At 33.7% G+C, this 24,950-nt stretch overlaps 2 protein-coding genes across 2 annotated transcripts in view; one reads left to right on the forward strand and one right to left on the reverse strand.

Annotated features, from left to right (window-relative positions):
- The window catches only part of LOC126978381 (E3 ubiquitin-protein ligase MYCBP2), a 191,168-nt gene that overhangs the window by 78,313 nt on the left and 87,905 nt on the right, over positions 1-24,950 (reverse strand). The window lies entirely within an intron of this gene.
- On the forward strand, positions 5,672-20,763 carry LOC126978388 (uncharacterized). Its single transcript, XM_050827156.1, has 5 exons — positions 5,672-5,953; positions 12,843-13,095; positions 16,433-16,605; positions 16,740-17,032; positions 17,129-20,763. The coding sequence occupies exons 1-5, from the start codon at positions 5,783-5,785 to the stop codon at positions 18,756-18,758; spliced, it is 2,520 nt and encodes an 839-aa protein (XP_050683113.1). The 5' UTR covers positions 5,672-5,782; the 3' UTR covers positions 18,759-20,763.

Below are 24,950 nucleotides of genomic sequence, written 5' to 3' on the forward strand. Positions count from 1 at the left end.
CCTCTTTCCCGTAGGGGTAGGCAGAGACCACTTCTTTCCACTTTCTTTCGCTTCGTCCACTTTCATTATTCCTTTCATACATGCTCTCCGGTTTAGGGTACTCTTGACCTGGCCTTTTTTCAAGACGTCCCTGATTTGATCTTGAAACGTCCGCCTAGGTCTACCCCTTCCAACACTTTCATTCACACTGGCCTTATACACTTTCTTCGTCAATCGTTCTTCATTCATTCTCTCGACATGTCCAAACCATCTCAGCATACCTTTCTCAATTTTTGTCACAGCATCTTCTTTCAGACCACAACGTTTTCTTATCTCACTATTTCTTATCCTGTCACTCAGTGTAACTCCCATCATACTTCTCAACGCTCACATCTCAACTGCATTTATTCTGCTTTCATGTTTCTTCTGCCATACCCAACTTTCACTTCCGTACATGAGTGTTGGAACCAACACCCCCTCATGCACAGCCAAGCGAGCCTTATTAGACACCTTCTGACTGTTCAGAAAGGAGTGCAAAGCTCCATTCACCATGTTTCCTGCATTCACTCTTCTTTCAATATCACTCTCATACTTTCCATCTCTTGTAAATTTAGAACCCAGATACACAAACTCATTCACCTGTTCAATTTTTTCATCTCCAATCACGATATTGCAGTCTGTCACTACCTCATCTCTTTCAAGCACCATCACTTTCGTCTTCTTTACATTCATCTTCATTCCCTTTCTACCTTTCATCTTTTAACATAAATAAAAACAAGTATAATACGCATAACTGGTTACTTTTTAATACTCCTAAATAGCTGAACTGGTATCTACTCAATTACGAGACGAATAACATAAATATTTGTTATCAAGTTGATATGGAGTTATAACTATCTAACTTGCCGTGTAAGTTCTTAGTTCGTTTGTTAGTAAGTGTTGATCAAATCTTGCAACTATTTTCTGAATCTGTTCGTAGTACAAAAATTTTACACGTCGGAAAATATTCAGCTCCGAATTAATTCCAAAAAAATAATTTATATATCCGATTCGAAATTCTAAAATTTATAATATTGATACAATCAGAACATAGTATAAAACAATGTCGCTTTCTTTGTCCCTATATCCCTATCTATGCTTGAATTTTTAATACTACGCAACGGATTTTGATGCGGTTTTTTTAATAGATAAGAAAATACATTTCTTATTAAATTTACCGCCACTTCGATAAGGGCTAATGAGATGAAGTGGCAAGAAACACATTGGCACTCTTTTAAATCAAGATTTACAACTTCATCGTTTTTCAAATCATTTCAATTACACTTTGGGTTGCGCACCGGGAGTGCCGGCAGAGGTGAAAATTAACGTTGTGCATTTTTTAATATTTTGGAATGGTTAGGGAATATAAAAGTACTAGCATTTATGTGGTTTAAATACAATATTCATTTATTTGCGCTACCGTAACTACACAAAAATGACAATTTATACTACATAAAAAATTTAACACTTCAGAACTATTAAAATTATTTTATATTAAAAAATCTCTCAGAATCCACCTTCACCCATAATTTCAACGACTGTCTTACGAATTTTCGATCAGGACACGTGACCTGACACGAGTTTTACATTTTATTACCATCCCAAGAAAAGTGCTCAACGCCGTTAAAGAGGTACGACATAAGTGAGAACTTGAGTCTCTCATGTTCGACTCGACCTTACCCGATGAAGTTGTTGTTACAACTTCATCCGAGCGTGGCGGCTCAGTCTCATTCAATGCACATAAAACTAAGTGCTCAGCACGCATAAAGAAAGTTTCAATGCAGAAAACCTGATGGAAATACCCACTGCACTCGGAGTCGAAATCGTATCAGACGAATAAGGGAATTGACAGTGAAACGTGAAGCTTACATTAATTGAAATACCTGTTTGCAATCGAATAGTTTGCCTGGAATCTGAATTATTGGATTTATTCGCGAGCGACTGGGATAGTTTCTGTTTCATTCGAGAAGGCGTTGTTTCATTAATTGATAAGGCAGGGATGTAAGAACCTGTAAGTACTGTAGTTCTGTGACTCGATTAAAGTTTAAACAATGCGATTACAATTAAATTTTCAGTTTTGCATCTCTTCGTGCAGATTTAATTTAAAAAGCGTTGGTGGGGTAATATATAGATGCTGCCTCTGGATTGAACCTTGCCCGACACCTAACGATTTGTTTTCAGTATTCGAATTCATCATTATCATTACAGCCGGACCTACCTTTGAGTAGGACCCATATTCGATGACACCAAAAATGTAACAAAGGGTATCATGGCACAAGATATGACTCCTCAAGACTAATTAGAAACAGACATTTGAAATTGAAAATGAAAATTGAAATTGAATTAGAGCGCGTCTCCTCAAATTGTTTCATCCATCTATCGCATGTCGCATTACAGCTGCCCGCGAAGTAATGGTGAAATTATATATAAATTATATTATATACGCTTATAAAATGCTCGCAAAAATACCTTTATTTATATTTATTATTATTTACGATGTGTGTGGATGATGCAACTACTGTACTCAACAACTTCTGTTTTGTAGTAGTATACATTTACTTTTTTGACTTACTAGTGTAAGGCATTGACTATTTGATGTATGAGTATGTTTGTTGCAACACTATACATATATTGTGTTTGAAATTGATTTTAAAAGTGGCAATGAGTCTCTTGCCGCTTCTTCTCATTAGCCGAACCCTTTACAAGAGTGGCTGTAAATTCAATTAGAAAAATATTTTTTTTTACATTCATAAGTGTCATTTCCGTGAGCTTCATGAATAAAGTGATATTGATTTGGTTTGAATTGAATCATTAATAACAACAACCTGAGTTGTTAACCTATTTTATTTTATGAGCATAATATATATAAATTTGCTTTTCTTTTGTCTTTCGATTATTATGCTGCGGAAAAAGTCTCACATGCATCAGTTTCATAGAACCACACAATTACTTTTTTAATTGCGACCATTTTGGAAAAACAGGGTTTTTATTTTTTTAGATATACCGGCAATGATAATGGTTTATGGAGATAAATCCCGCTGGTAGACAGACTGGTGGCGGACAGGGGTATCTTAGTAAAAGTGTTTCTTTCGTGCCAATATCTGCACTAAAAAAGAAATGAACACTGAACCGTTTTAGTCATTAAAAGCTTCGAAACTGAACGCTCCACAGACTTTTTAAATGTATTACATGACGTCTTAATTGGAGATAAATATATTGTAGTGTAGAAGAGCTTGAGTGCATCAGTGCAAGCGTAGTAAAGGACTCGAGCCCTGCGGCGGCAACAACTTGACCTTTGCTACTCCTAACAAATCAGGAGAGCTCGTAGTGACGTCCCCTACTATATCGATGATAAAAATAAAATTATATTAACGACGGTTTAAGTATTTGGGTCATATCCTCACAGAAAATTTAAATGATGATGAGGATATGGAATATGAGCGCCATGCGCTTGCCGAGAGATGCAACATGCTGGTGCGCAGGTTTTCCGAATGTAATAAAGAAGTAAAAAAGATATTGTTCAAAACATACTGTCAAAAATTTTATACAATATGTCTATTGGAAGTAATTCCTGAAAAACGTTCAAAGCCACTAACATCACATTTTAAGGAATTCGTATTTAAAGTTTAATAAATATTAGTATATTTCGTACATGTGGGTTGGGCTTAGTCATAATGTCATTTAAAGAGTGACAGTAGGGCTGCCATTTTTTGTCAGAACGTTAATATGAATCACGTGACCAGTTTTGTGTTCTTAACTCATTTTCGAGATGATTGTGGTTTGGAACATTTTTCTGGAATTACGTCCAACTATGGTCGAACTTCTCTCAAAAAGCCTATGGTACCATTAGGGTGCACTGTGCAGTAAAGGTAATGATGCATATCGCATACTATTGACATTGGCTAGGTACTGTAGTGCATCCAGCATGTTTGTAGACGGCGGCATCAATGATTTTTTCGCAATTATTAAATTACGGATAACATCCTTTTGGTCGCGTATACGCTCCTCTAGAACAAAATTATTTCTACTTTGTCTGAGTTTTTGAACAATCCCATTTTTAAATATTGGTTAAATGTGCATCATAGTAACAACCATAAATAGCTGTAGATATCGAATGTTTTTTTTTTAATTCAAAATCAAATTAATATCTGAATATTCATAACTCATTGTAATTCTTAATTAATTTTGACTGATTGTAATTGTGACTTTGTAAAATTATGCAATATGGATGTGTGTGTGAAATAAACATTTATTATTATATAGTAGTGGCATGCCTTTTTTAATAGAATGAAAAAATATGTGAGAAGAACAGTATTTGTAAGCTAGCAACCATTCAGGTGACTATTAATACATGTAATGATGATGATTATTATACGAATAGAGAACTAATATTCACTCTTCATTTCTAATGATATTGCGCGATAAAAACAGATATCTTACATAGCTAGAGGAGCATAATATAAAAAAATCCAGGTCTGAACACATAAAGATAATATTATATAATATGATAAGTATTTATTACACTTAACATAAATAAATACATATAATATGCATAAATAATGAACAAATTAAATATAAGACAGTAAATGTGAAAAAATATATAAAACATCTACTAATATTAATATCTATGTCTCTATCAAAACACTAAAGGGATTTATCTCATATATCATATCTCTTATTAGAAGTACTGATAACATATTATTGGACTTCTATTATTGATAACAGGCGATGTAAAAAAAATTATCTATAAGAATAGTATTTACAGTAAAATGTTATGTTAATAATATAAGAAACACTTTGCACTGTTTGTAAAAGACGAGGTCTCCACTCATGCTTTTTACCATAGGGCATGTCATATATGTCGATAGAATTAAGACCGATATGTCGATAGAAATTAGACCAATGTAGTGTAGGTAAATCTTGTCGTACAGAAATGTAAGTTATACAAAACAAATTAACAAACGCTATAGTATGTGCAAGTAACATATTATACTGATTTTTTATAATATTAATATCAATTATAACAAAATAATTAAATTAGAAACGTCAACCACATAAGACGAGCTTTGATTTTTGCTAAAGTGGTTTATCCTTACGTAAAGTATTATACGTATATACGTAAGACCAATGAAGTCTTAATCTAAATTCTAAATATAAGCGAAATAATTATTAAGATTACGAAGAAGTAAACTCCAATAATAAATTAAATGTAGTAATCAAAATCAAATTCCCTTACATTGAATATAATTAAAATAATTTGTAAAATGATGAAGCTGTTATTTTTGATGTGCCTAAAGCAGGGGCAATGAGTTTGTTGCCACTTCTTTTCTCCAGTGGTGATGAATGGTAGAACGTATATCTTATGTCATTCATTAGTGTCATTTCATAGATCTAAGTAAATAAAGTGATATTGATTTAATTTGATTCGTTTTGAGCTACTAATAAGTTCTTAAAAGAAAAAATTAATACAATAATTATCACTGAAATTTCCGTTGATCTAACAAATTGATACGAAATCATAAAATTTGAAGAGCACGACTAGCAACTACAATTAGCGAAAAATGTGCGAGCCAATTACATTTCGTTATCGATGTCGATAATTATAGATTGTGAATAAATGGCATCACTAGTGTGGAGAGAACGGTAGAGGCGGCAGGCGGACGGCGGCACTGAGACAGTGAGCAGCAGCAAGCAGTCACTCGACAGTCGGCAGTCAGTGCATGACGCGCGTAGAGCGTGGTTGGTCGGGCACGACCGCGGCACTATGTCGCGCCACCCCGCGTTGTTTGTGCTTCTAGTGCTTGTAGCTGTCACCTGCGCCTACCCCGTCTACACCGAATTACGCCCGAACATGTGCAAACGTTCCTTCTGCGAATGCACGCCGGAGAAACATCCCAGTTGGATCACCATCAACTGTACAGTGCCACATGATCAGGTATAGTAACCATTTACCAAGTGTGTGCGTTTATTAACAGTTGGCCACTAGCCGCTCCTCGCTAGCGGTCACTAACAAAAGAAGGATTGTGCACTCATTTCATCTTACAATTTATATACCATGTACTTACAACAATAATATTATAATTCGCGATTCGTTTACAAATCAATACAATTCTACACACACGATCATGCGATACTAATTTTCTCTTTGGAATATTTATGACATTAAAAAAAACATATTTTGAATTATGTAGTAGCACAAATATAGATTTCGACTACATCTAACGTTGAATAAAACTAAAATGTTTAAACAATTATATACTTTGTTAATAGACAAAAGCAAACTACCTGAACTCATTGTGTGTCATCCCCACACTCGGGTGATTTTACTGAAGCAGTAATTTCTGACCGACCGAGGCGAGGTAGAGTCACAGTCGCGATCTCGGCCAACAAGTTATTTTCACCGTACTAACCCTTCTAACAAGTCTAAAACGAAGTCTCAACACAATTTCCACATACACACATACTATATTAGTCAAACAAAATATTATAAATAAAATGACTATAGTCGTTATCGTCATTTGGACTAACGCTACATTTAGTTGGAATTTTGGCCATTACATTCACTCCGGAAATTGTTCATTGTCTCTGCATGACGTGAATTATAAAAATGTACCCCGCGCCTATTTGTAAATTATTAGGCGAAATCGAACTCAAATGTGTTACAAATAAAAAGTATGTAATGAGCAGCAAATGTGACGAGATCGACCGGGACGTCTAAATATCTCCATTCGTCATTTGATTACTCAGTTACTATAGCGGCGTCTGTTGGCTATTTACAACGAAACTATGAATAGAAAGATAATTTGTTGTTATTCTCGATAAATAATGGTTTCTCGTATTGCGAAAATCAAGACTTGTATATTATTAAAGTACGTAGAAAAGGACAAAATGCGCATGATTAGAACATGAACTTAAATTGATAAATAAAACGATAATAAGATAAGAAAGTAATAAGTATGACACGAATCTAGAAAACTGATCTATATTTTAAAGCTATTATTAAAACACGTGTACTGCCAAGATTGAGTTTATAGCGTGTTCTGGTCACTAAGAAAAATAAAATGTGTTTCGACATCCTACCAGAACCACTATGTTTATTTTGTTAGTAATAGTGCGTATTGGGTCCAGTGCTTTTAATGATAGTAGTCAGGGACACCAACTCTCAACCATTCAGAAATCACATTCTAAGCATAAATTTAAGTAGGCAGAGTATTTAGAAAAAACACAAGTACTACACCATTATTACAATTGTTAACTCTACAAGCAATGAACAGCAAAATTAGTATTTAATAGAAACATCTGATTACGAATCAAATAATGCCCTAATTACGTTTTATTGCTAATACAATACAAATATTATATTGACAGGAGAGTTTAGAATATTTTAACATAATTACTTCTATTAATTGGCCCGATAGTCACTAATGACGTTTACACAAATAACAATATCGGCAGAGGTACATTCAACTACTTGCAAATGATTGGATACGTTAATGAATGATGATGAATTATAATATAATGCTACAGAAGCAATTATGTAATGTGCGAAGCTTACGAATTGAAAAGGATTAAGCTCGAAACAATGTCAAACTAATTATATTACCAAAGTTAATATTTTAATAGTGCAATAATATAAATTAATTATGCCTATGTTCGTACATAGTTTAAATACGCAAATCATACACGCATTATACATATATCTACAGATTTAAACTAATATGTAGATAACGTGATATTGAATGTGTTTCGAAAGAGAAGACAATAAATATTATCTGGTGAAACGTTATTATAATAATTAAATAGACCAGCGATCATACGCTTTAATAAAATGATAAAGTTTTTGTTATTTATTTGATGCGACCTAATCTCTGTTGCCGAACAATTGTATTTGACGGTAGTGTAATAAGTGAAGCATAATGTAACACAGGACGGAAGTAGTCTGCTGTTACCATAGCATCCCTCACGGCTCCATTGTTTAGCCATATGCGTGTCATATTTGCTTATGCAACATATTGTAGCAGGACTTGGAATTATTATAATTATCCACTGAGGTACTATCATTAATTAAACTCTTCAAGTGAGATAATGATAACGCGTTTGCGTCATTTTTTGCAAACAAGATTAAACTTTCTTAAAATTTATTACGCAACCAAACTGGTTGAATACTAATGCAGTTATTTTATGTAGAGGCGGTGCAATAGAAATGGGCTGCCTATACTTAAGAATAATTGAATAGTTAATACTAAATAATAAGTTGCTTTATCGACTCCTCATAGGTACCAAGGCATCAAATATTAATTATACCAAACAAATATATGAATCATTGCTTTATTTCGACTATGAAAAAAAAAACGAAAAACTCTAAGCTAAGGCGAAACAGACAAACAATCACAAACAAAGCGAGACTATACAGTTTAGATGACAACAATATATTATAAAATCCGAAAATTATATTATAGCAACTGGCGATGTAATTTAATGGCATAACACCCGTATACAAGAGACTGGGAGTTTAGCAACCGCCGTCAGGCCATTTCCCAATTATAAATTTGACTCTATCAAATTATAATATTTAAAAATTAGCTCGCTGAGTTTCTTGCGCCCGTTATTCACTCATTTTCGTATCGGGTGGTAGTTTTGACATTAAATAAAAATATTTGAATTTGAAAAGCGAATTTCCCAGAAAATGTAAAAATAAATCATACGATCAATAATTTAATAGATACCAAACTTCACAAGATCACTCGACTTGGCCACTATGAAAATTTCATCAAAATAAGTCCACGCTTTGTATACAGAGTAACATACACACATTTCTTTTTTTTATATTATTTGTAGAGATTATTGCACGAAAACACGGAGAGAATGTGTAGTAGTAATACATGTGTAAGACGATTCCGTTTTCTTACTCATGTGGTTGTAACGTGATTCCGTGAAGCGTTAGATCAGGCGTGAACAAAAAGCTCGATATACACCTGTTGCAAGCAGCGACGAGGACTAACGCGAGAGCTTACAACAACACAATACCAGCCACCGTCTCTGTGCATTCGAATAACTTAACCGCGCCGAGTTGGAACATGAATCGTCGTGACGTCAGCAGACAGTACCTTTTGATTGGTGATTTATGAAGTGTACCTATGACGTCACAAAATGGCGGACTGTCCTATTGCGGACGCGCGTATTTTATTTTGTAGGTTTTGAATGATACTGATCCGACACGCTCACTTTTCTAAAGCTCGTTCGATGAATTCGGCTTGAGTCGACTAAGAAAACTGGAAACTGATCGCTGTGTGATTGAATAATAATCTCGTAAACGTGTATACGAGATGACTTTAAAACTAAGAGTGCGTCGGGAGCAACGAACAAACCACAAAAAAATCAACATGAGATATCGCTTCCTGCGACCACTAACACGGCGAGCCACGCACACACTCACCGCACATTACACATCGACAAATATTTTTATATTTTGTGAATATTTGTTTTTTTTTTCGGTTATTGTTACTCAATAACGACTAAACTGGATTTCAATGAAATTTAACACACACACATTGTTATCTGGATTAAGATGCAGGATATGATTTAAATGTAATATCATATATTTTTATGAAAATACGGGACGAGAGGAGCAAGACGTTCAGCTGATGGTAATTGATACGCCCTGCCCATTACAATATAGTGCCGCTCAGGGTTCTTGAAAAGCCCAAAAATCTGAGCGGTACTACAATTGCGCTCGTCACCTTGAGACATAAGATGTTAATTCTCATTTGTCCAGTAATATATTATAAAATATATAATAAACAATAATATAGTGATGTATTAATATTACGTTTCTTTGAGCTGCAATTATGCAAAAACTATTAAAATTATCAGGATAGCACTATAACGAATTGACCCTAAATGAAAGCGGAGTTCGAAGATAGTAGTTAGAAACAATTCGTTGTCCCTTTGCCATTCTTTATTATTTTCGAAATATATTTTTCCTATTTGTTTTACTAGTAATAATGTATTTGTAATGCCATGGCACAATAATCTACGCATTACATATATCAGCCTCGCCTTCACAAACATTTGCAACGATTAGATAAAAAAAAATTGTTTCACGCGGTGGTATCAGTTTAATAAATTACTTAGTTATGAATAAGTTACTTACTTTTGAATGACTTATGCTCCAAATAAGAAATACATTTCATAACGAGTATTTAATATTCCGTTTCTTTCATTTAATCGATAAAAAATATTTGTAAATTGCAATCATGAAAATGATAAAAAGCTGAAGCTACAACAAAAAGATTGAAAACCACATGTCGAAGATCAATTTACCCGCAGCTATTTTAAAAAGCAACATTCATTCATGAAAGTATTTTTGTAACGATTCCTTGGATTCCCAGAATACGGTATAATATTATAATACGACTGAATCGGAAATCTTTAAGAATGAACAGCCGATTTTAATGAGTAGGCGATTAAAAAAAAACCGACTTCAAACACAGAATTGTATCAAATAACAAAAAATTTAATTAAATACACCTCTTAAGCAAACCTTTAGCTTTAATATTAATAAAATACTATTATTTATATGTGCTACCTATTGATAGGTTTTAAGTCAGTGCCAAGCCCTAAACATAAGTCACGCGTGTAAAGTGTAGGTACCTTTATTACCTTGGCTTGGCCCCGACTTCAAATCTATCAATATGTAGCACATTCAAATAATAGCATTTTATTAATATTAAAGGTAAAAATTTGTATAAGAGGTGTATTAAAATTAAAATTTAGTTATTTGATACTTTTCAGTTTTTGAAGTCGGTTTTTTTAAACGTAGTTTATTTTTTACATTTTACTGTCAGTTAATAATAATATATAATCAACCTGAATGAAAACTCAAAAAAAGCCGTAAACAAAAACACAATTATGTCATCCAGGTAAACAAAATTTTTCATATGAATGTTCATAATATGAAAACTACTGGGCCAAACTATGTAAAATGGTATCTATTTCGCATCAAACAAAAGAAGAACTACGTAAATCGGATCATAAATCTCAGAGTAATCAGTGTACATACATAAAAATATACCGATCGAATTGATAACCTCCTCCTTTTTGAAGTCGGTTAAAAAGATGAGCTACAGGAGAACAATGTTATAACATTAAGTTGATAAGTTATTTAAAATTAAAGAACCGTGTCCATAATTACAAGGTTGTGTATACGCGTGATGAGGGGCCCTTGATAGAGCTAAAAAACCACAATAATTCTCTACTTGGTTTGTTTCATGTAAAAATATGCGGTATAACATATGATGTAAGAGCTATTATATAATATCAGATCGTAAATCTGAGCCTTTCATTGTATCGGTGGTGAGATGTTTGCTTAGAAAGTTTACACTTATCTGCAAGCACTGCGTTGCGAAGAACATAAAGCAGTACTGCGTTATTTAGCTTTAAAATTTGATAAACTAACAGTATGCAACAGTTTATTCTTAAACACGCTAAAATTGGTTTATTGTGATCACACCCACCCATTGTTCACCCAAGTATATCGCCGTCTGATTACATGAAGTACGGGTTTATGTGCCCATTTGCTAAACGTGATATAGAACTAAACAATATTTATTTTTAACGCATAGATTTTAGTATTTATTAAGCATAGAAATAATTAATTAGAATTTTAATAATATACTACAAGGCAAGCAAATGTAATATTTGATCATATTGCACTGTTTATTGATTGGAGACAGCACGAATTTTTGAAGTGTTTTATTTAGATAACGTTTACTAAACTATCTTAAAGCTTTAAATAAAGAACGATACAATATTAAAATGTGTTGAAAATAGGTAGTACGACAATATTGCGGTCACCAGTTGAACACCCTAAAAGGCAACAAGTAGTTGCAAAACAGAACTGCTCAAACACGATGCTGACTCAGAAATCCTCGCACATACAGAGCTCTTAAATTAAAATATGGAAACTCGATAAGTTCAGCTGTATTCAGTCCGAAATTAATAAATAAGTATTAATATTATTATCAAATGTGTGTGTCTATGTGATTTATTGTATATGAACTGAATACCTACTCAAAAACCATGATATTTAATATAAAAACGTTCATAACAGCATAAACGCAACAGGTTCATAATGATTGACCATTAAGGTGCTCAAGTGAACTGCTAAAAATTGTACAATATGGACTACTAAACAACGATAACGTTGAAAACAATTCACGAGAGCACAATGCTTCTTACAAATGATGATATTTGTGAGTCACAGCCGTTATCTGTAACAGTACTGGTAAGTCCGAGCAACAGATAATAACCTTAGTTATGACATGTTGACATGTTCAATATGTACCACTGACAAACATTTATTCAATAATACAATATCATATACGAAATAGATAAATAATTATGGACGGTATTGTATGTGGATATGTATTGCTCAATATTTTAAAGTCAGTAGAACCGTAACGATTATTGATTGAAGCCCGACGGATACCACTTTCATTGTTGACAATAGTTCGTTAGACTATTGGGCAGTCCTATGAAATATTTTGTATTTTTATAGTTAATCCATTCCGCACACCCTGTAGTAATTAATCAATTACCCGTATCTAACATACATCATGCACTACCACTATAATCAACTGTTAACGCACCCAGCAATCATTAAAGTGGCAATTATTAATACAATTTAAAATAATCTTCGCTAAAAACTGCATATTGTAATGTATAGGTAAATGTCATCTTCATCACTATTAAGTGATCCACTATAATATTAATGTTCAATTATAGGTTCAGTGTGTATTAATGTTATCAATTTTACCCAACAGAAAGTGAGCATCTACGAGGGTGACCTACCAGATACAATGACCAGCTTGGTGATCAGCGGAGCGGAAGGAGTCGTAATCAACACAAACTCTTTGACCCGATTGAGCGACGCAAGATACATCAGAATCACCAATACGAAGACTGTCGTGGTGAAGAAGTTCGCTGCGATGGAAATGAATATTGTCAATCTCTTTCTTGACATAAGCGAATGTGACTCGTTGACAATCGAAAAGCGGAGCTTCGTCGATATAAAAGGTATGTTCCATTTAAAGTCACCTAAAGCGCCTATGCGAATTAGTACTTGCATGTATATGGCGCGTTAAAAGCAATCAAAAATTTAATTACTTGCTGAAGCAATCCTGATAATCGCATATTATGTTAAAAGCCTAGCGATCAGATATTATTAATTGTGTGGTTGACGTTTCATGTTAATTTTACTCTTGTGACCTGAGAGAGTAGATAAACTTATAAAAACGTATTTTTTTTTAATTTGATATTGGGTGATCAGATCTAATCAGGCAGCCAGGTTTCCATAGATGACGCAATGCTGGCGGAGTATTATTTAATGCGAACATGCCTTACATTTTCTGAATAACTAAGCGAACGTTATAAAATCAAAAATATATTCTGTGAATGGACAGAAAACCACATTTTCTAAGACGAAAGCGCTAACATAGGGAAAGAGCGAGACAACCGGTCTAGATAGCATGGCGCTACTCACTCCGCCGGATGAGCTCTATTATCAGGTCGTTGTCTTCTAATTTTAACTAAATCTACAGCATTTATTTTTTCATTACAATGATACTCGGGTGTTTTTGTATAATTATGTATGTAGTTACATGACGGAACAATGGTTATATAAATGTTTTTTAAATCTCCATTCTAAATGCTCGAGTTTAATTAAAAAAGAACACTTACGCGATTGACATACAATACTGACAGTAGACCATTTCAATGTCCGGAATTACTTTTCTCCACAACTACAACTTATAAGTTACAACATGCAACAATTACATTAGAACATGTTAATACTCTTAACATAAATTGAAATATACATTTGCACACTATTATACAAACATAAACCTTTAAAGTCCTTTTGCAGACTTTGTAATTCATCGTGAATCGACCGAGCTAAGTTTGACCGAACAGGCGTTACAGAGTCGAGCGTTTTTGAAGTTATACCTACTTCTTTAGGCGTGTTATGACAAAAATATGAGAGTGAAATTTTCTGACGTTTGCGTCATTCGTTTTTTTTTTTTTGGTTTCTTCGTCCATTATTAGGACAGGCAAAGGGTTCATTAGCCATATTCATTATTTAATAATTAATTGTCAAAGCCATTATGACAAGGTTTTTACAAAATTGTTCTTTCTAAAAACGTAGAATAGCACGAGGAATAAATCATTTTAATGATTTCTGCTTCGTTAGGCCAAATAAGCCCATGGACATCCGCAGCAACTGGTGTCAAGAGATGCGTTGCCGGCCTTTAAGGCCCACTCGACAGCCAGACTCGAGCGTGACAGTTCACTCTCATTAAATATATATTGTAGATATATATATACGGAATATATTGCTCCTTTTGCGGATAAAATTTTTTTTTCTTCAAAATCGTTCGTATTAATAAATTTAAACTATATGTTTCAATTTATTGTAAATTACGACATTTTAATAAATAAGCTTCCAATTATTACAAAACAAAGAAAATTCTTTTTTAGTTGTAAAGCTCATAATGTTGTACTTACAGAAGATAATGTCATAAGTATAATAATATATTCAATACTCAAATGCTTCTCAAACATATGGAATGAAGCTGTGAAATGACGCACAGATCGTTAGCCGTATAAAAAGACAACGAAACTGTCTTGGCTTGTTTAAAGTCACATTCAAACGGAAAACGAGATTCTTCTTACATAGAAGTTACAATTTGCAGGGCTGACGCAGATATGATAAATATTATTGAATAAGGCCAAGCTAAATTATCTATTCAGATACTTACAATCGTAACCGTTGTAGATGCAATTATAACCAAGGTCAATATAATTTTTCCATTTGTGTTCCTTAGACATTATGAACGCAAATATGTAATGGACCTCCAACTACATTTTTATATTCATAGCAGTATTTGCAATAACATCTTAGTTTTAATATAGCGATAAAAGGAAACACTTCAAACAACAGGTCAAACGCTCGTTTCACGTGCATTTTAGTGACTTGTTATAGAACCAGTTTCAGCGCTCGTGTCATTACTTCCATGTTGTTTATTGCATAATGTATCGATGATAATCTTATTTTCGAAAATATGCATTGAAGTGATGTTTTCCATACATACGGGTCACCTGATGGTATAAGATCATTGTGCCCCATAACTGTCTTGTAACATGAGACGAATCAATCATAAGAACTTCGCAGACCTTATAAAGCGTCGAATTAACTCACATTGGTATATTAAGGCGAGCAAGGATCGAACCGGGCACTTCGTGATGAGAAAAGAAATAAAATAAGTAAAATGCAGAGAGTACATTTCGACATTTGTTTACAATCAATAGATAGGTAGTTCATTGTTAATATAATCCGATTTATGATCGTTTATATTCGACAGAAATTCGAAATAAGAATGATATTATTTTTAACGATAAGAAATATATTTACATAATATATTGAATAATGATTTTATTATGGTAAGGTAGAGTGTATATTTTACGTGCTAACGAACGTGGCTTAATAAATTGTTAGAGTGAATATACCTTGGTAGGTAATAATTACTATTGGTAACTAACTATAAAATATTCCAGCGTGCACGACAGTCACGCACACATACAATCAAACATGCGCCAATTGAATATCATTATAAGCCAATCACTATTCGCATAATTGCTATTTCTATCTGTCATTGCACTAGCAAAACTATCTTGAGCGAATATTATACACAAAACAAAACTCTGTTATGTACTATTGGTTAATTTAAAGAAAATAACATTAATTTTGTTTGTAGCACATTGGAAATATGACAAAACTGTGCGACATGTATTGAAACCTGTTTGTAAATGTATATTGCGGTACTCCTTCGACATCAAGCCGGCCCCACTTAAAGTAGAACCGGCTTATCTCATGAGTTTACAGCGCTATGTTCGGCCAACGAAATCAGTGAGAGCTCAGTATAACTGGACAGTTCCAGTAGTCAGAAGTTTTGTGGTCAATCAGACTGACGACAAACGTATACATGGACACGTTGGTATGGAGTTCATTTAAAAAGATGACTACAGTAACACAATTAAAATCATCACAAATTGACGTCTCTAATAATATTATAGGTAACCGGCCGCGGGCAGTCGTCCGCGGATTGCTATCTAAAAATATACATTTCCCCGACTCGGTATTCGTGTTTTACCAGGATAATGACTCACGAGGCAAACCGAACGCAAAACAAGCGTGTATATATTGTAGACAATAGACGCGTGTTCTCGTATACTCATACTGCCGGTGAAGCAATAACATATCGCGTTATGAAATAACACACGCCAATTCATTTCTCTACGAATCCAAAAACATGACTGTGTGGTAGAAGAAATAATTAATAATAACATTGTATTACAGGTCCGCTGTCTGTGGCGATTGAGGAGTGCCAGCAGGTTTCCATCGACACAGAAGCGTTTTCCTGGCTTCTATCAATAACCATTGTCAACGTAACCCAGCTAAGACTTCACGAGGGCACGTTCGTATTGGATCCATCTGCATCCAACGTTGGCGAACACGGCCCTGGAATGACGGTTAGTGCAGCTAAAATAATTAAAGCTGGGCGACATATAAGCAGTGCGATTGTGATGATGAATATTTGCGAATGTTGAGTAGTCGTCTCTATAATTTTTGCCAAAAATTAATTAATGTTTCGATTTATTTACAGATCAAAATGAAGAATTTAGAGGTTCCTGAGTTTTCTCGCCAAACTTTTGGCTCTTCAGCTGCTTTGATATCCATGGAGCGTGTTAATGTGGGAACTGTTCGACCCGACGCTTTCTCTGCGAATACTTACAACATAGTAATGGCAATGAACTGCTCGTTTCATCTCGTTGAAAGAGACTCTTTTACTCAAAATTCTCTCATCAACAGTCTGAGCTTTAATAGCTGCAAAATCCACCATTTGAAAAGTGGAGCGTTGAGATCTGGCATCAGCAAATTAAAAATATTGTTTACAAGGTGCGTGGGATAATAATCTCTTCCTTCTTAGAACTATGAAATTAAATTTATTATTTGCAAAAAAAAAAATTTAAAACATAATTCTCTCTGTTTCAGGATCAACAGAGTCGACACAGGTGCTATAAATGCAACTATAGCATCAATTGAAATATCCAACTGTTCCTTTCACTTGTTTAAGGAACGAGGTTTCGAATTATCATCTTGGAACCAATTGCATATGATAGGTAATTCATTTGACGAGTTATCACCATATGCCATCTCTGGTCCCAGTGGAAGTGTTCATGAAGTAATATTCCAAGAAAATGAAATAGAAGATTTAAAAGAAGGAGGACTGGATATTCTTGGCAAAGCATATATCAAATATGGAAGTTTAATAATTTATAAGAAAAACTTTTACGGTCAACCCTGTTATTGTAACATGTCTAGGTATATTGAGAATGGTTTGAGCATCAACGATTCGGAACCATTTGAAAATGAAACATATTGCACCATAAATTTATTCTTTGCTAGGTGCTTTAATATTTACGATCAAAATATGTCATTTGGCAAATTTTCTCATAATGTTTGTAGCAAGTCAAATGTAGTCGAATGTAAATCGTTTCGATCTGTGGCTGGGAGTGCCGATCCTGAAATAAAAAATCCAAGATTCCCGCATAAAAAAGATGACTATGACGAACCGGGTTTAAGCGTCCGCAACAAGAAAGTCATAGCAATTGTTATCATAACAGTTTTCGGTTGTATTTTAATAGCTATGCTTATAAGCTTAATAAAATTGCTGCGACAAACTGGATGCTGCCTTAACTTCAAAGAAATTTTTCGTGCTCCTTGTGGTATTTGCCGTAGACTGTGCGTTTGCAACGACGGTGGTATAGATAACGCTGTATCCATTTCACAACTTTCTGTGCATGAATATTCAGAACGACATCGTTTAAATGAACCAAGGATTCAAGAGGTGGCACAAGAAGTGACACAAGAAGCGACACAAGAAGCGACGCAACAAGCGACACAAGAGACTGCCTTGAATAGTCCCATTAAGACCCAAGAAATTGTACTATATGATAATAAAACTATTCAAACAATGCCTGAAGAGCTAACTAAGGAATTATTGGATAATTTAAAAGAAAGGTTGGACGATCCTGAAAATTATGTCGAGGCACGAGAAATGATTGAACATCTTTACGAACTTATCAAAGTTGAAGAAAACTCCATCGCCAGCGGCCCGAAAATAGTTAAAATTGAAGAAAATATTTATGAGCTACCTTTTCAAGATTCATCGCCGCGGATGGGGAGGAACAATAAACTAATGATAAGTGTAGGAACTCGAACACCATCACTCGATAAACTAACACCACTATCACCATATAATAGGCACCCTGCTCTCCTTCACGAATATTTTGATCCAAAAGATATCGCCGTGCATTTGTATGCTGAAATTGTGAACAATGACAAAGACAAAAAAGCGGTTCTTAGCTCAATGCCTGATGTTATTGCTGAGCAAGCCATTCCTCGAGGGCCATACCTACGGGCTGTTCATGAAAAGATGTCTTCAAGCGCTCCTGTCTCGCCGCAAAAGTTTTTGAATAACCCGCTGAAGACATCAACCATCAAGTCGAATAAATCAACGTCCTCAAACAGCTCCGGCAAAATGATAAATAGGCCACTGCCAGAAAGACCAGTAGCTGTCACAATTGACCCTGGTGAAGGAACGTCTTTTCGAAGTGGATGAGTGCACGACCCTAGTCGGATTGGATCAAACAAAAACGGCAAACAACATCAGCGTCCAACTCGAAAACGTCTTTATCTCGTTCCAGAAACTGATGACAAGGATTTTTATTGGTCTCTCGATCCCTGCGTGACAGTGTAAATTGTTTGCGTCAGCACTAGAAATGTCGAGGTTAATTTGCTTAAGCGTTTAATTGCTGTGATATTATTGTTTTTAAAATATTTTTCCATACGAATAATTTCAAAACTTCTGAATTATTTGTATGTGTGTAAATAGTCATTATAATATTTTATATTGTGTTACTGAGATGTAATTAGTTAATACTTTTAAGTTATATATCTGATCAAGTCGTGCCACATAAGTTCTGCAATATATATCAACCTCTTCGCTTTAATTGGTATATAAATTATTAATAATAATAATATAGAATAGTAATTAATAAATGTACATTACAAATTGAAGCCGCTCGGCGCACAAAATATAATTAGTGTTAATAAAAATGTAGATTAATGACTAATTAGTAGTTACCTTTAATATTATAATCAAAAATTATATATTATGTAAATAATATAGATGATGAGCATTTAGATAATTCTAATAAGCCAAGACAGGAAAAACGGATGGTGTAAGGGATACATATAACTTTATTTTTTATTGTACTTCGTAAATTTCCTAATATATTCTAATATTATTCTTTCGTCTTCAGGGTTAGTGAGAAATATAATAAATTTATTATTTTTTTACTGTTCTTAAAAAAGTATTAATATTTGTATACGGTATTAAAACTATGTCTCTATCAGACCTTACCAATCTCGTTTGACTTAGCCATTGTCACAATAAGAGAGTTAATCTATTTAATATAAGAAAATTAATATTGTAATATTTTATCATAATGATATGTATTAACGATATTGTAAACAGAAACTGAATAGTTTCTTTAAAATATTATTACTCTCGAGTATATATATTATTGTATTGGCTGTTGGATGTATGTAATAATAATTGTTCCTGATACTGCCTGTAAGGCAGATCGAATTAGAATAGGACTGCTATGGACGTTGGATGTCACTGAATGCTGATATATAAGTCGAACGCACGTGCAGAGAACGCATCAACTGCAGCGCAATGCAATTTGAATGTACCTGCGTATTAGTTTCATTCACAACTCATGACCCGTACCGAGGTCTATTATAATATAATATATAGCTGTTTAAATGTTTATCAAATACTCGTAGACGCATAAGCAACAGTAGACAACTATTTACTATAAATTGCATTTAAATGTTTATCCTCTAATAGTAATTATTATTATGAGTAGTGTTACGGTCGAAAGTAACGGATATTTGAAGGCGGTGTAGTGTGGTTTGCGTTTCTGTAAGCAATTAAGAATCTCGATGTATTGATGTTTCCATATTATTACTAATGTGACTTTTAGCAAATTATGTGGACTGGTCTGAAGGAATGAAGATGTAAGAGGGGTGTAGTGTGGTTTGCGCTTCCGTAATCAACTGAGAATCTCAATGTATTGATGTGTCCATAGTATTACAAATATATTAAATTTAAACTTGTAGCAAATTATCTATACTATGAGAAGTATTAGAGATTTGAAATGGCTGTAGTGTGGTTTGCGTTTCTGAAAGCAATCAAGAATCGTAATATAAATGTTTCCATATTATTATTAAAACTTGTAGCAAATTATGTATAGGGTCCGAAGTAATGGGATGTGATAGGGTTGTAGTGTGGTTTGCGTTTCGAAGAGCAATTAAAAATCTAAGCGTATTAATGTTTCCATATTATTACAAATATATTAAATTTAAACTTGTAACAAATGTATCTATGCGGTCCGAAGTATTGGAGATGTGAAGGTTCTGTAGTGTGGTTTGCGTTTCCGAAATCAATTAAAAATCGCAATGTATTGATGTTTCCATATTATTATTACAAATATATTAAATTAAAACTTGTAGCAGATTATGTGTCTAAATGTTATCGAAATAAATGTTGAATGTGATACAGTGTTATTTATTTCAAATTCACTTAGCTTGTAACATTGAAATGGTTTTTTATCTAGATACTAAGCCCATTCTATAATGTTTTTGGGTGGAGATGATATATATAATTATTTTGTGTCTCTGTTCGGTTTCTATTTGTATTGTTATTTTATTGTTATGTTTGTTTTTATGAAAACAAGAGCGTAGGAGTCACCGTGATGAATATCGGGGAGTGTTCGAGGGAATAGTGCAGATGTATACGCTGTTTAAACGCTGATTCCACAATAGAAGCTGACAACGCCGCTCTGAACCTCTGGTATCGCGAGTGTGATTTATTTCTAGATTAATATATATACAGCCAAAGTCAGTGATGGTGTAACTATATGCTTCTTATAAGCTTATTTTTATTCATATATGGAGACAATTTTGTCAAAGCCTCTTTTATCTCCTTCCATGTTACTCTATCTGCTCCAGCGGTGATCCAGTCTTTCCCAGTAATTTAGCTTATTTTACTTGGCTTACCTGAAATACGGTGTCGAAGATTTCTTCTACCTACTGGGTCTTTCCATCAAATTAGGTACATTTTGAAGAAGTGTAGACCAACAATGATGATGCATTATTAATATCACGAGTACCTACTCACTATAATATATATTCGAATACGAAGCATCATTTTTGGTTTTATAAGTTTATATGCTACATTTATTACGATTGGATGATGAACAAATAGATCGCAATACAATTGCGGGGATGATAACATCAACATGATCATCGCGTTGGCATCCCATTTTGATGATAGCTGACATTAAGAATATCATAATCATTTCAGTCCAATCAAAACAAATCAATCATCTTTCAAAACAGGCAGCAATATAGTGTAGAAAACAACTGAAAGCTATTAATTATTAATAAAGTAATTATTCTGGTGCATGAGAGCAACCATGGATGATGGTGGTCATTTAACACCACCAGACCCGCTTGCTCGTTTGTCACCCATAGATGTCACAACACAATACTATTCAACTCCCATCAACAAATCTTCAACAAAACATCTTCATCAGGTTACGTAGAAGATATTTATGAGTTTATGTTATGGTAAGCTGGGCTTATGGTGGAATTGCATGTGGGTTGTAAAAAAAATGAGTGGGAGGTTCAATTCTCATTCTTCTGTTATATCGATTTAGTTGGATGTAGATAGTTCTGTGATGTGTAGTAGATGACTCATATACACATCGTATTTGTTGCCTTCAAAAATTCCTCAAGGTAAGGCCCGAAACAATTTAATGCTCTAATAATCTTATTGAATCACAATATCTTTATTTTAGCGAAATTATCACATTAACTGTTCATATTCACACGTACAATATTCCGATCAAGCTATTATGGGCAGACACAAAACAAGCAAGTAATATTTGTGAACGAAAGCTTTCGTGTGGTATTCCAACGGGAATGCGTAGTAATTCGGCGCCTGTGTCTCGATCGGTGCGTATTAAAATATATATATGAGCATCCGGTGTGTACGGTCCTCTGTGACAAATGCATACATACGGTCACTAATTTTATTTAAAAGAAGCATTATTATAATCAATATAGTTATTAAACTATATGCAAAGTATAATTTCTGAATTGAAATCTATATGAATGAAGTGCATTAAAATATTATTTATATCAAACATTGTCTTATGTTGTGCATCAAATACAAAATCATACAAACGTTGGCGTTGACTGAAGTGACTATTGTTTTACACAAAATTGAAATTGGTAATATAGAACAGCATAGATGTGCATGGAGTGATTAAATGAATCTCACTTAAAAATCTGAAGAACATCTAGACACTCCATCTTAAAGGCGTACAAAATCGTCAAGCATGCCGCAATAATATCTTCTATATCACCTAAGTGCCACCGGCTTGACCCTTGGCCGCACATACCAATGTGGTTTCGACTTTCAAATTCATATTTAAGAACGTTTATTCGAGTGTAATATTGAAGTCGGCGACTCTCTTGTGATTCCACACAACAGATGACCCGTATGTGCTATTGCATATATAATAAAAACCTAATTGATATTTTTTTATGTTTTGCGAACAGTAAAATAACAAATTCATGACTCACTTTTAAGTTGCTTCTAAAAACCAGTTCGTAAGTGGAAGCTACCTATAAAAAATACATTTTCTGATTGCATGCACGATAATGTTACACACACGAAGGAGTGCTAGTTAGATTTGCCATAATTACCCACTAAGATGAGGTGCGTAAGGATAATAATAATAAAGAACATGTGCTTATTATAAGTGTATTTTATTCAATTAAATAATACAGATATTATAGATGTAGGTAGTTCTTGTGGAGAGCATTAAACTGGAAGACATACACAAACACTCCAGATGTTGTTACAGAGTTTGAAAATTTCAATTAACACAACATATTACTGCAATTTATAGACGTTTGTATAATTGATCTTAAAACCTCAATAACGTTAATCCTTAGTAAATACTAATCCTAATGGATTTAAAACGAAAAATTTCCGCTGTTAATCTTACTACTTCATAGAAAATCAAACGATAAGATTGAATGGGTAACTATTATTACATAAATAGCAATGGCATGAGATTAATATTTATAAATAATTGGTACTTTGTTTTTTTTTAAAGAGACCTGAAAATTAATATTTTGGGAATTTTTTACACTGAACTTTCTCGTTCAGGGCGCCATATGTATCCGAAGATGAACTCCTCATGAGAATCCCTTTGTCCGAGAATTATTTCTATTGGCAGGCACACAAGAAACAAAGTTGTCTCACTCAGCGCACAATACAGAAAATACAACTAAACATAATTGCAATAAAAGTACATCAGGCATTTCATTTTTAAGATATGGAAAACATCGTTTTCAAGCTTACAGTGTGATGATCAGGTTTGCATCATTGTTTCGTGAAGCGGATCCACTTACAAGGAACGACCACGAAAAGTCCTACGAAACGAAAACGAAAGAGTATTTTAAATACTAAACCATTAGCTGATGCATACATTGACAATTCAAAATGTTTTCAATGTATTATCAGTCTCTAGGTAATGTTTACTAACGGCCGTTCCCAATATACTATCTTCAGATAGAGATAGATTACTACCTTCTACTGTCAGTAATTAGCTGTCCCAATATACTCGATAAGTTATTTTTATCGCCTTATATTGGGAATCATAAATTGCAATTTCTATACAAACTTCTATCGCTTGGAAGCTATACGTCGTCCCATTGACAGACAGCGTGTACGGATAAGGTGAGTTACCGTCGATAAGTTTATTGGGACAGAAAAGTCAACGATAGTTACGATTTTTATCTCAAGTAAGAGATAGACTGAATATTGGGAACGGCCGTAAGTCTATGGATTCTACACATACCTACTCTTTCTCTTTCGTTCGCCGCTCTAGGCGACGAGAGGAGGACGGACATATAACGGACCTAATAAAAAACCAAACAAAAGTTTGATTATTACTGAATATTTTCTTAAAATTGTACTCGTAACATAACCATGGTGTACACATCTGCTACCGTTGACGCGGTTTAAAATTTATTTATACTTATAAATCCGAGTGCGAAAATTCTCTATTTAAACCTTGATTCAAAAGCTTAACATACATTCTGAATTTCGCATTATTTATAGTGGGCATTGCTAAATATTAATACTCCGGAATTTATTAATTAATTAACATAAGATTACAACTAAACTACAATATAATATGTTAATAGCTAAGTGTGTACTAAGTTACATACACTCTAACTAATACCATAAATGTGAAGTTCGTATGTTTGTTACCTGATCGTACAATAAGGCTAAACACATTTAGTTGAAATTTGCGCTGCTGTTATGATTCTACGATATCTACCGAGGAAAGTCGCGCAAGCAACCTAATAATAAATTCGCAAATATAAAGCACCTCTATATTTTTTAAGATTATCGTACGCCAAGCGGAGTGTGTTAATAGAAAACCCTTCAAGGACAAAATGCGAAGAAAGAATAATAAAAAAAAACTACAAAATTATAATTATGTTACCTATTCTAGAAGTTTCATTCCATTTGTTTGTATAACCCGTACCATGGTATGTACAATTTTAAATAAAACTTTTGGCTACAATTTCCGAATAAATATATTTCAAAATTAAATCATAAATGAACATAGACACGGAACCCACTACCACAAATTTA

The sequence above is a fragment of the Leptidea sinapis genome, chromosome Z (genome assembly GCF_905404315.1).
Source record: "Leptidea sinapis chromosome Z, ilLepSina1.1, whole genome shotgun sequence".
Classification (NCBI taxonomy): Eukaryota; Metazoa; Arthropoda; class Insecta; order Lepidoptera; family Pieridae; genus Leptidea; species Leptidea sinapis.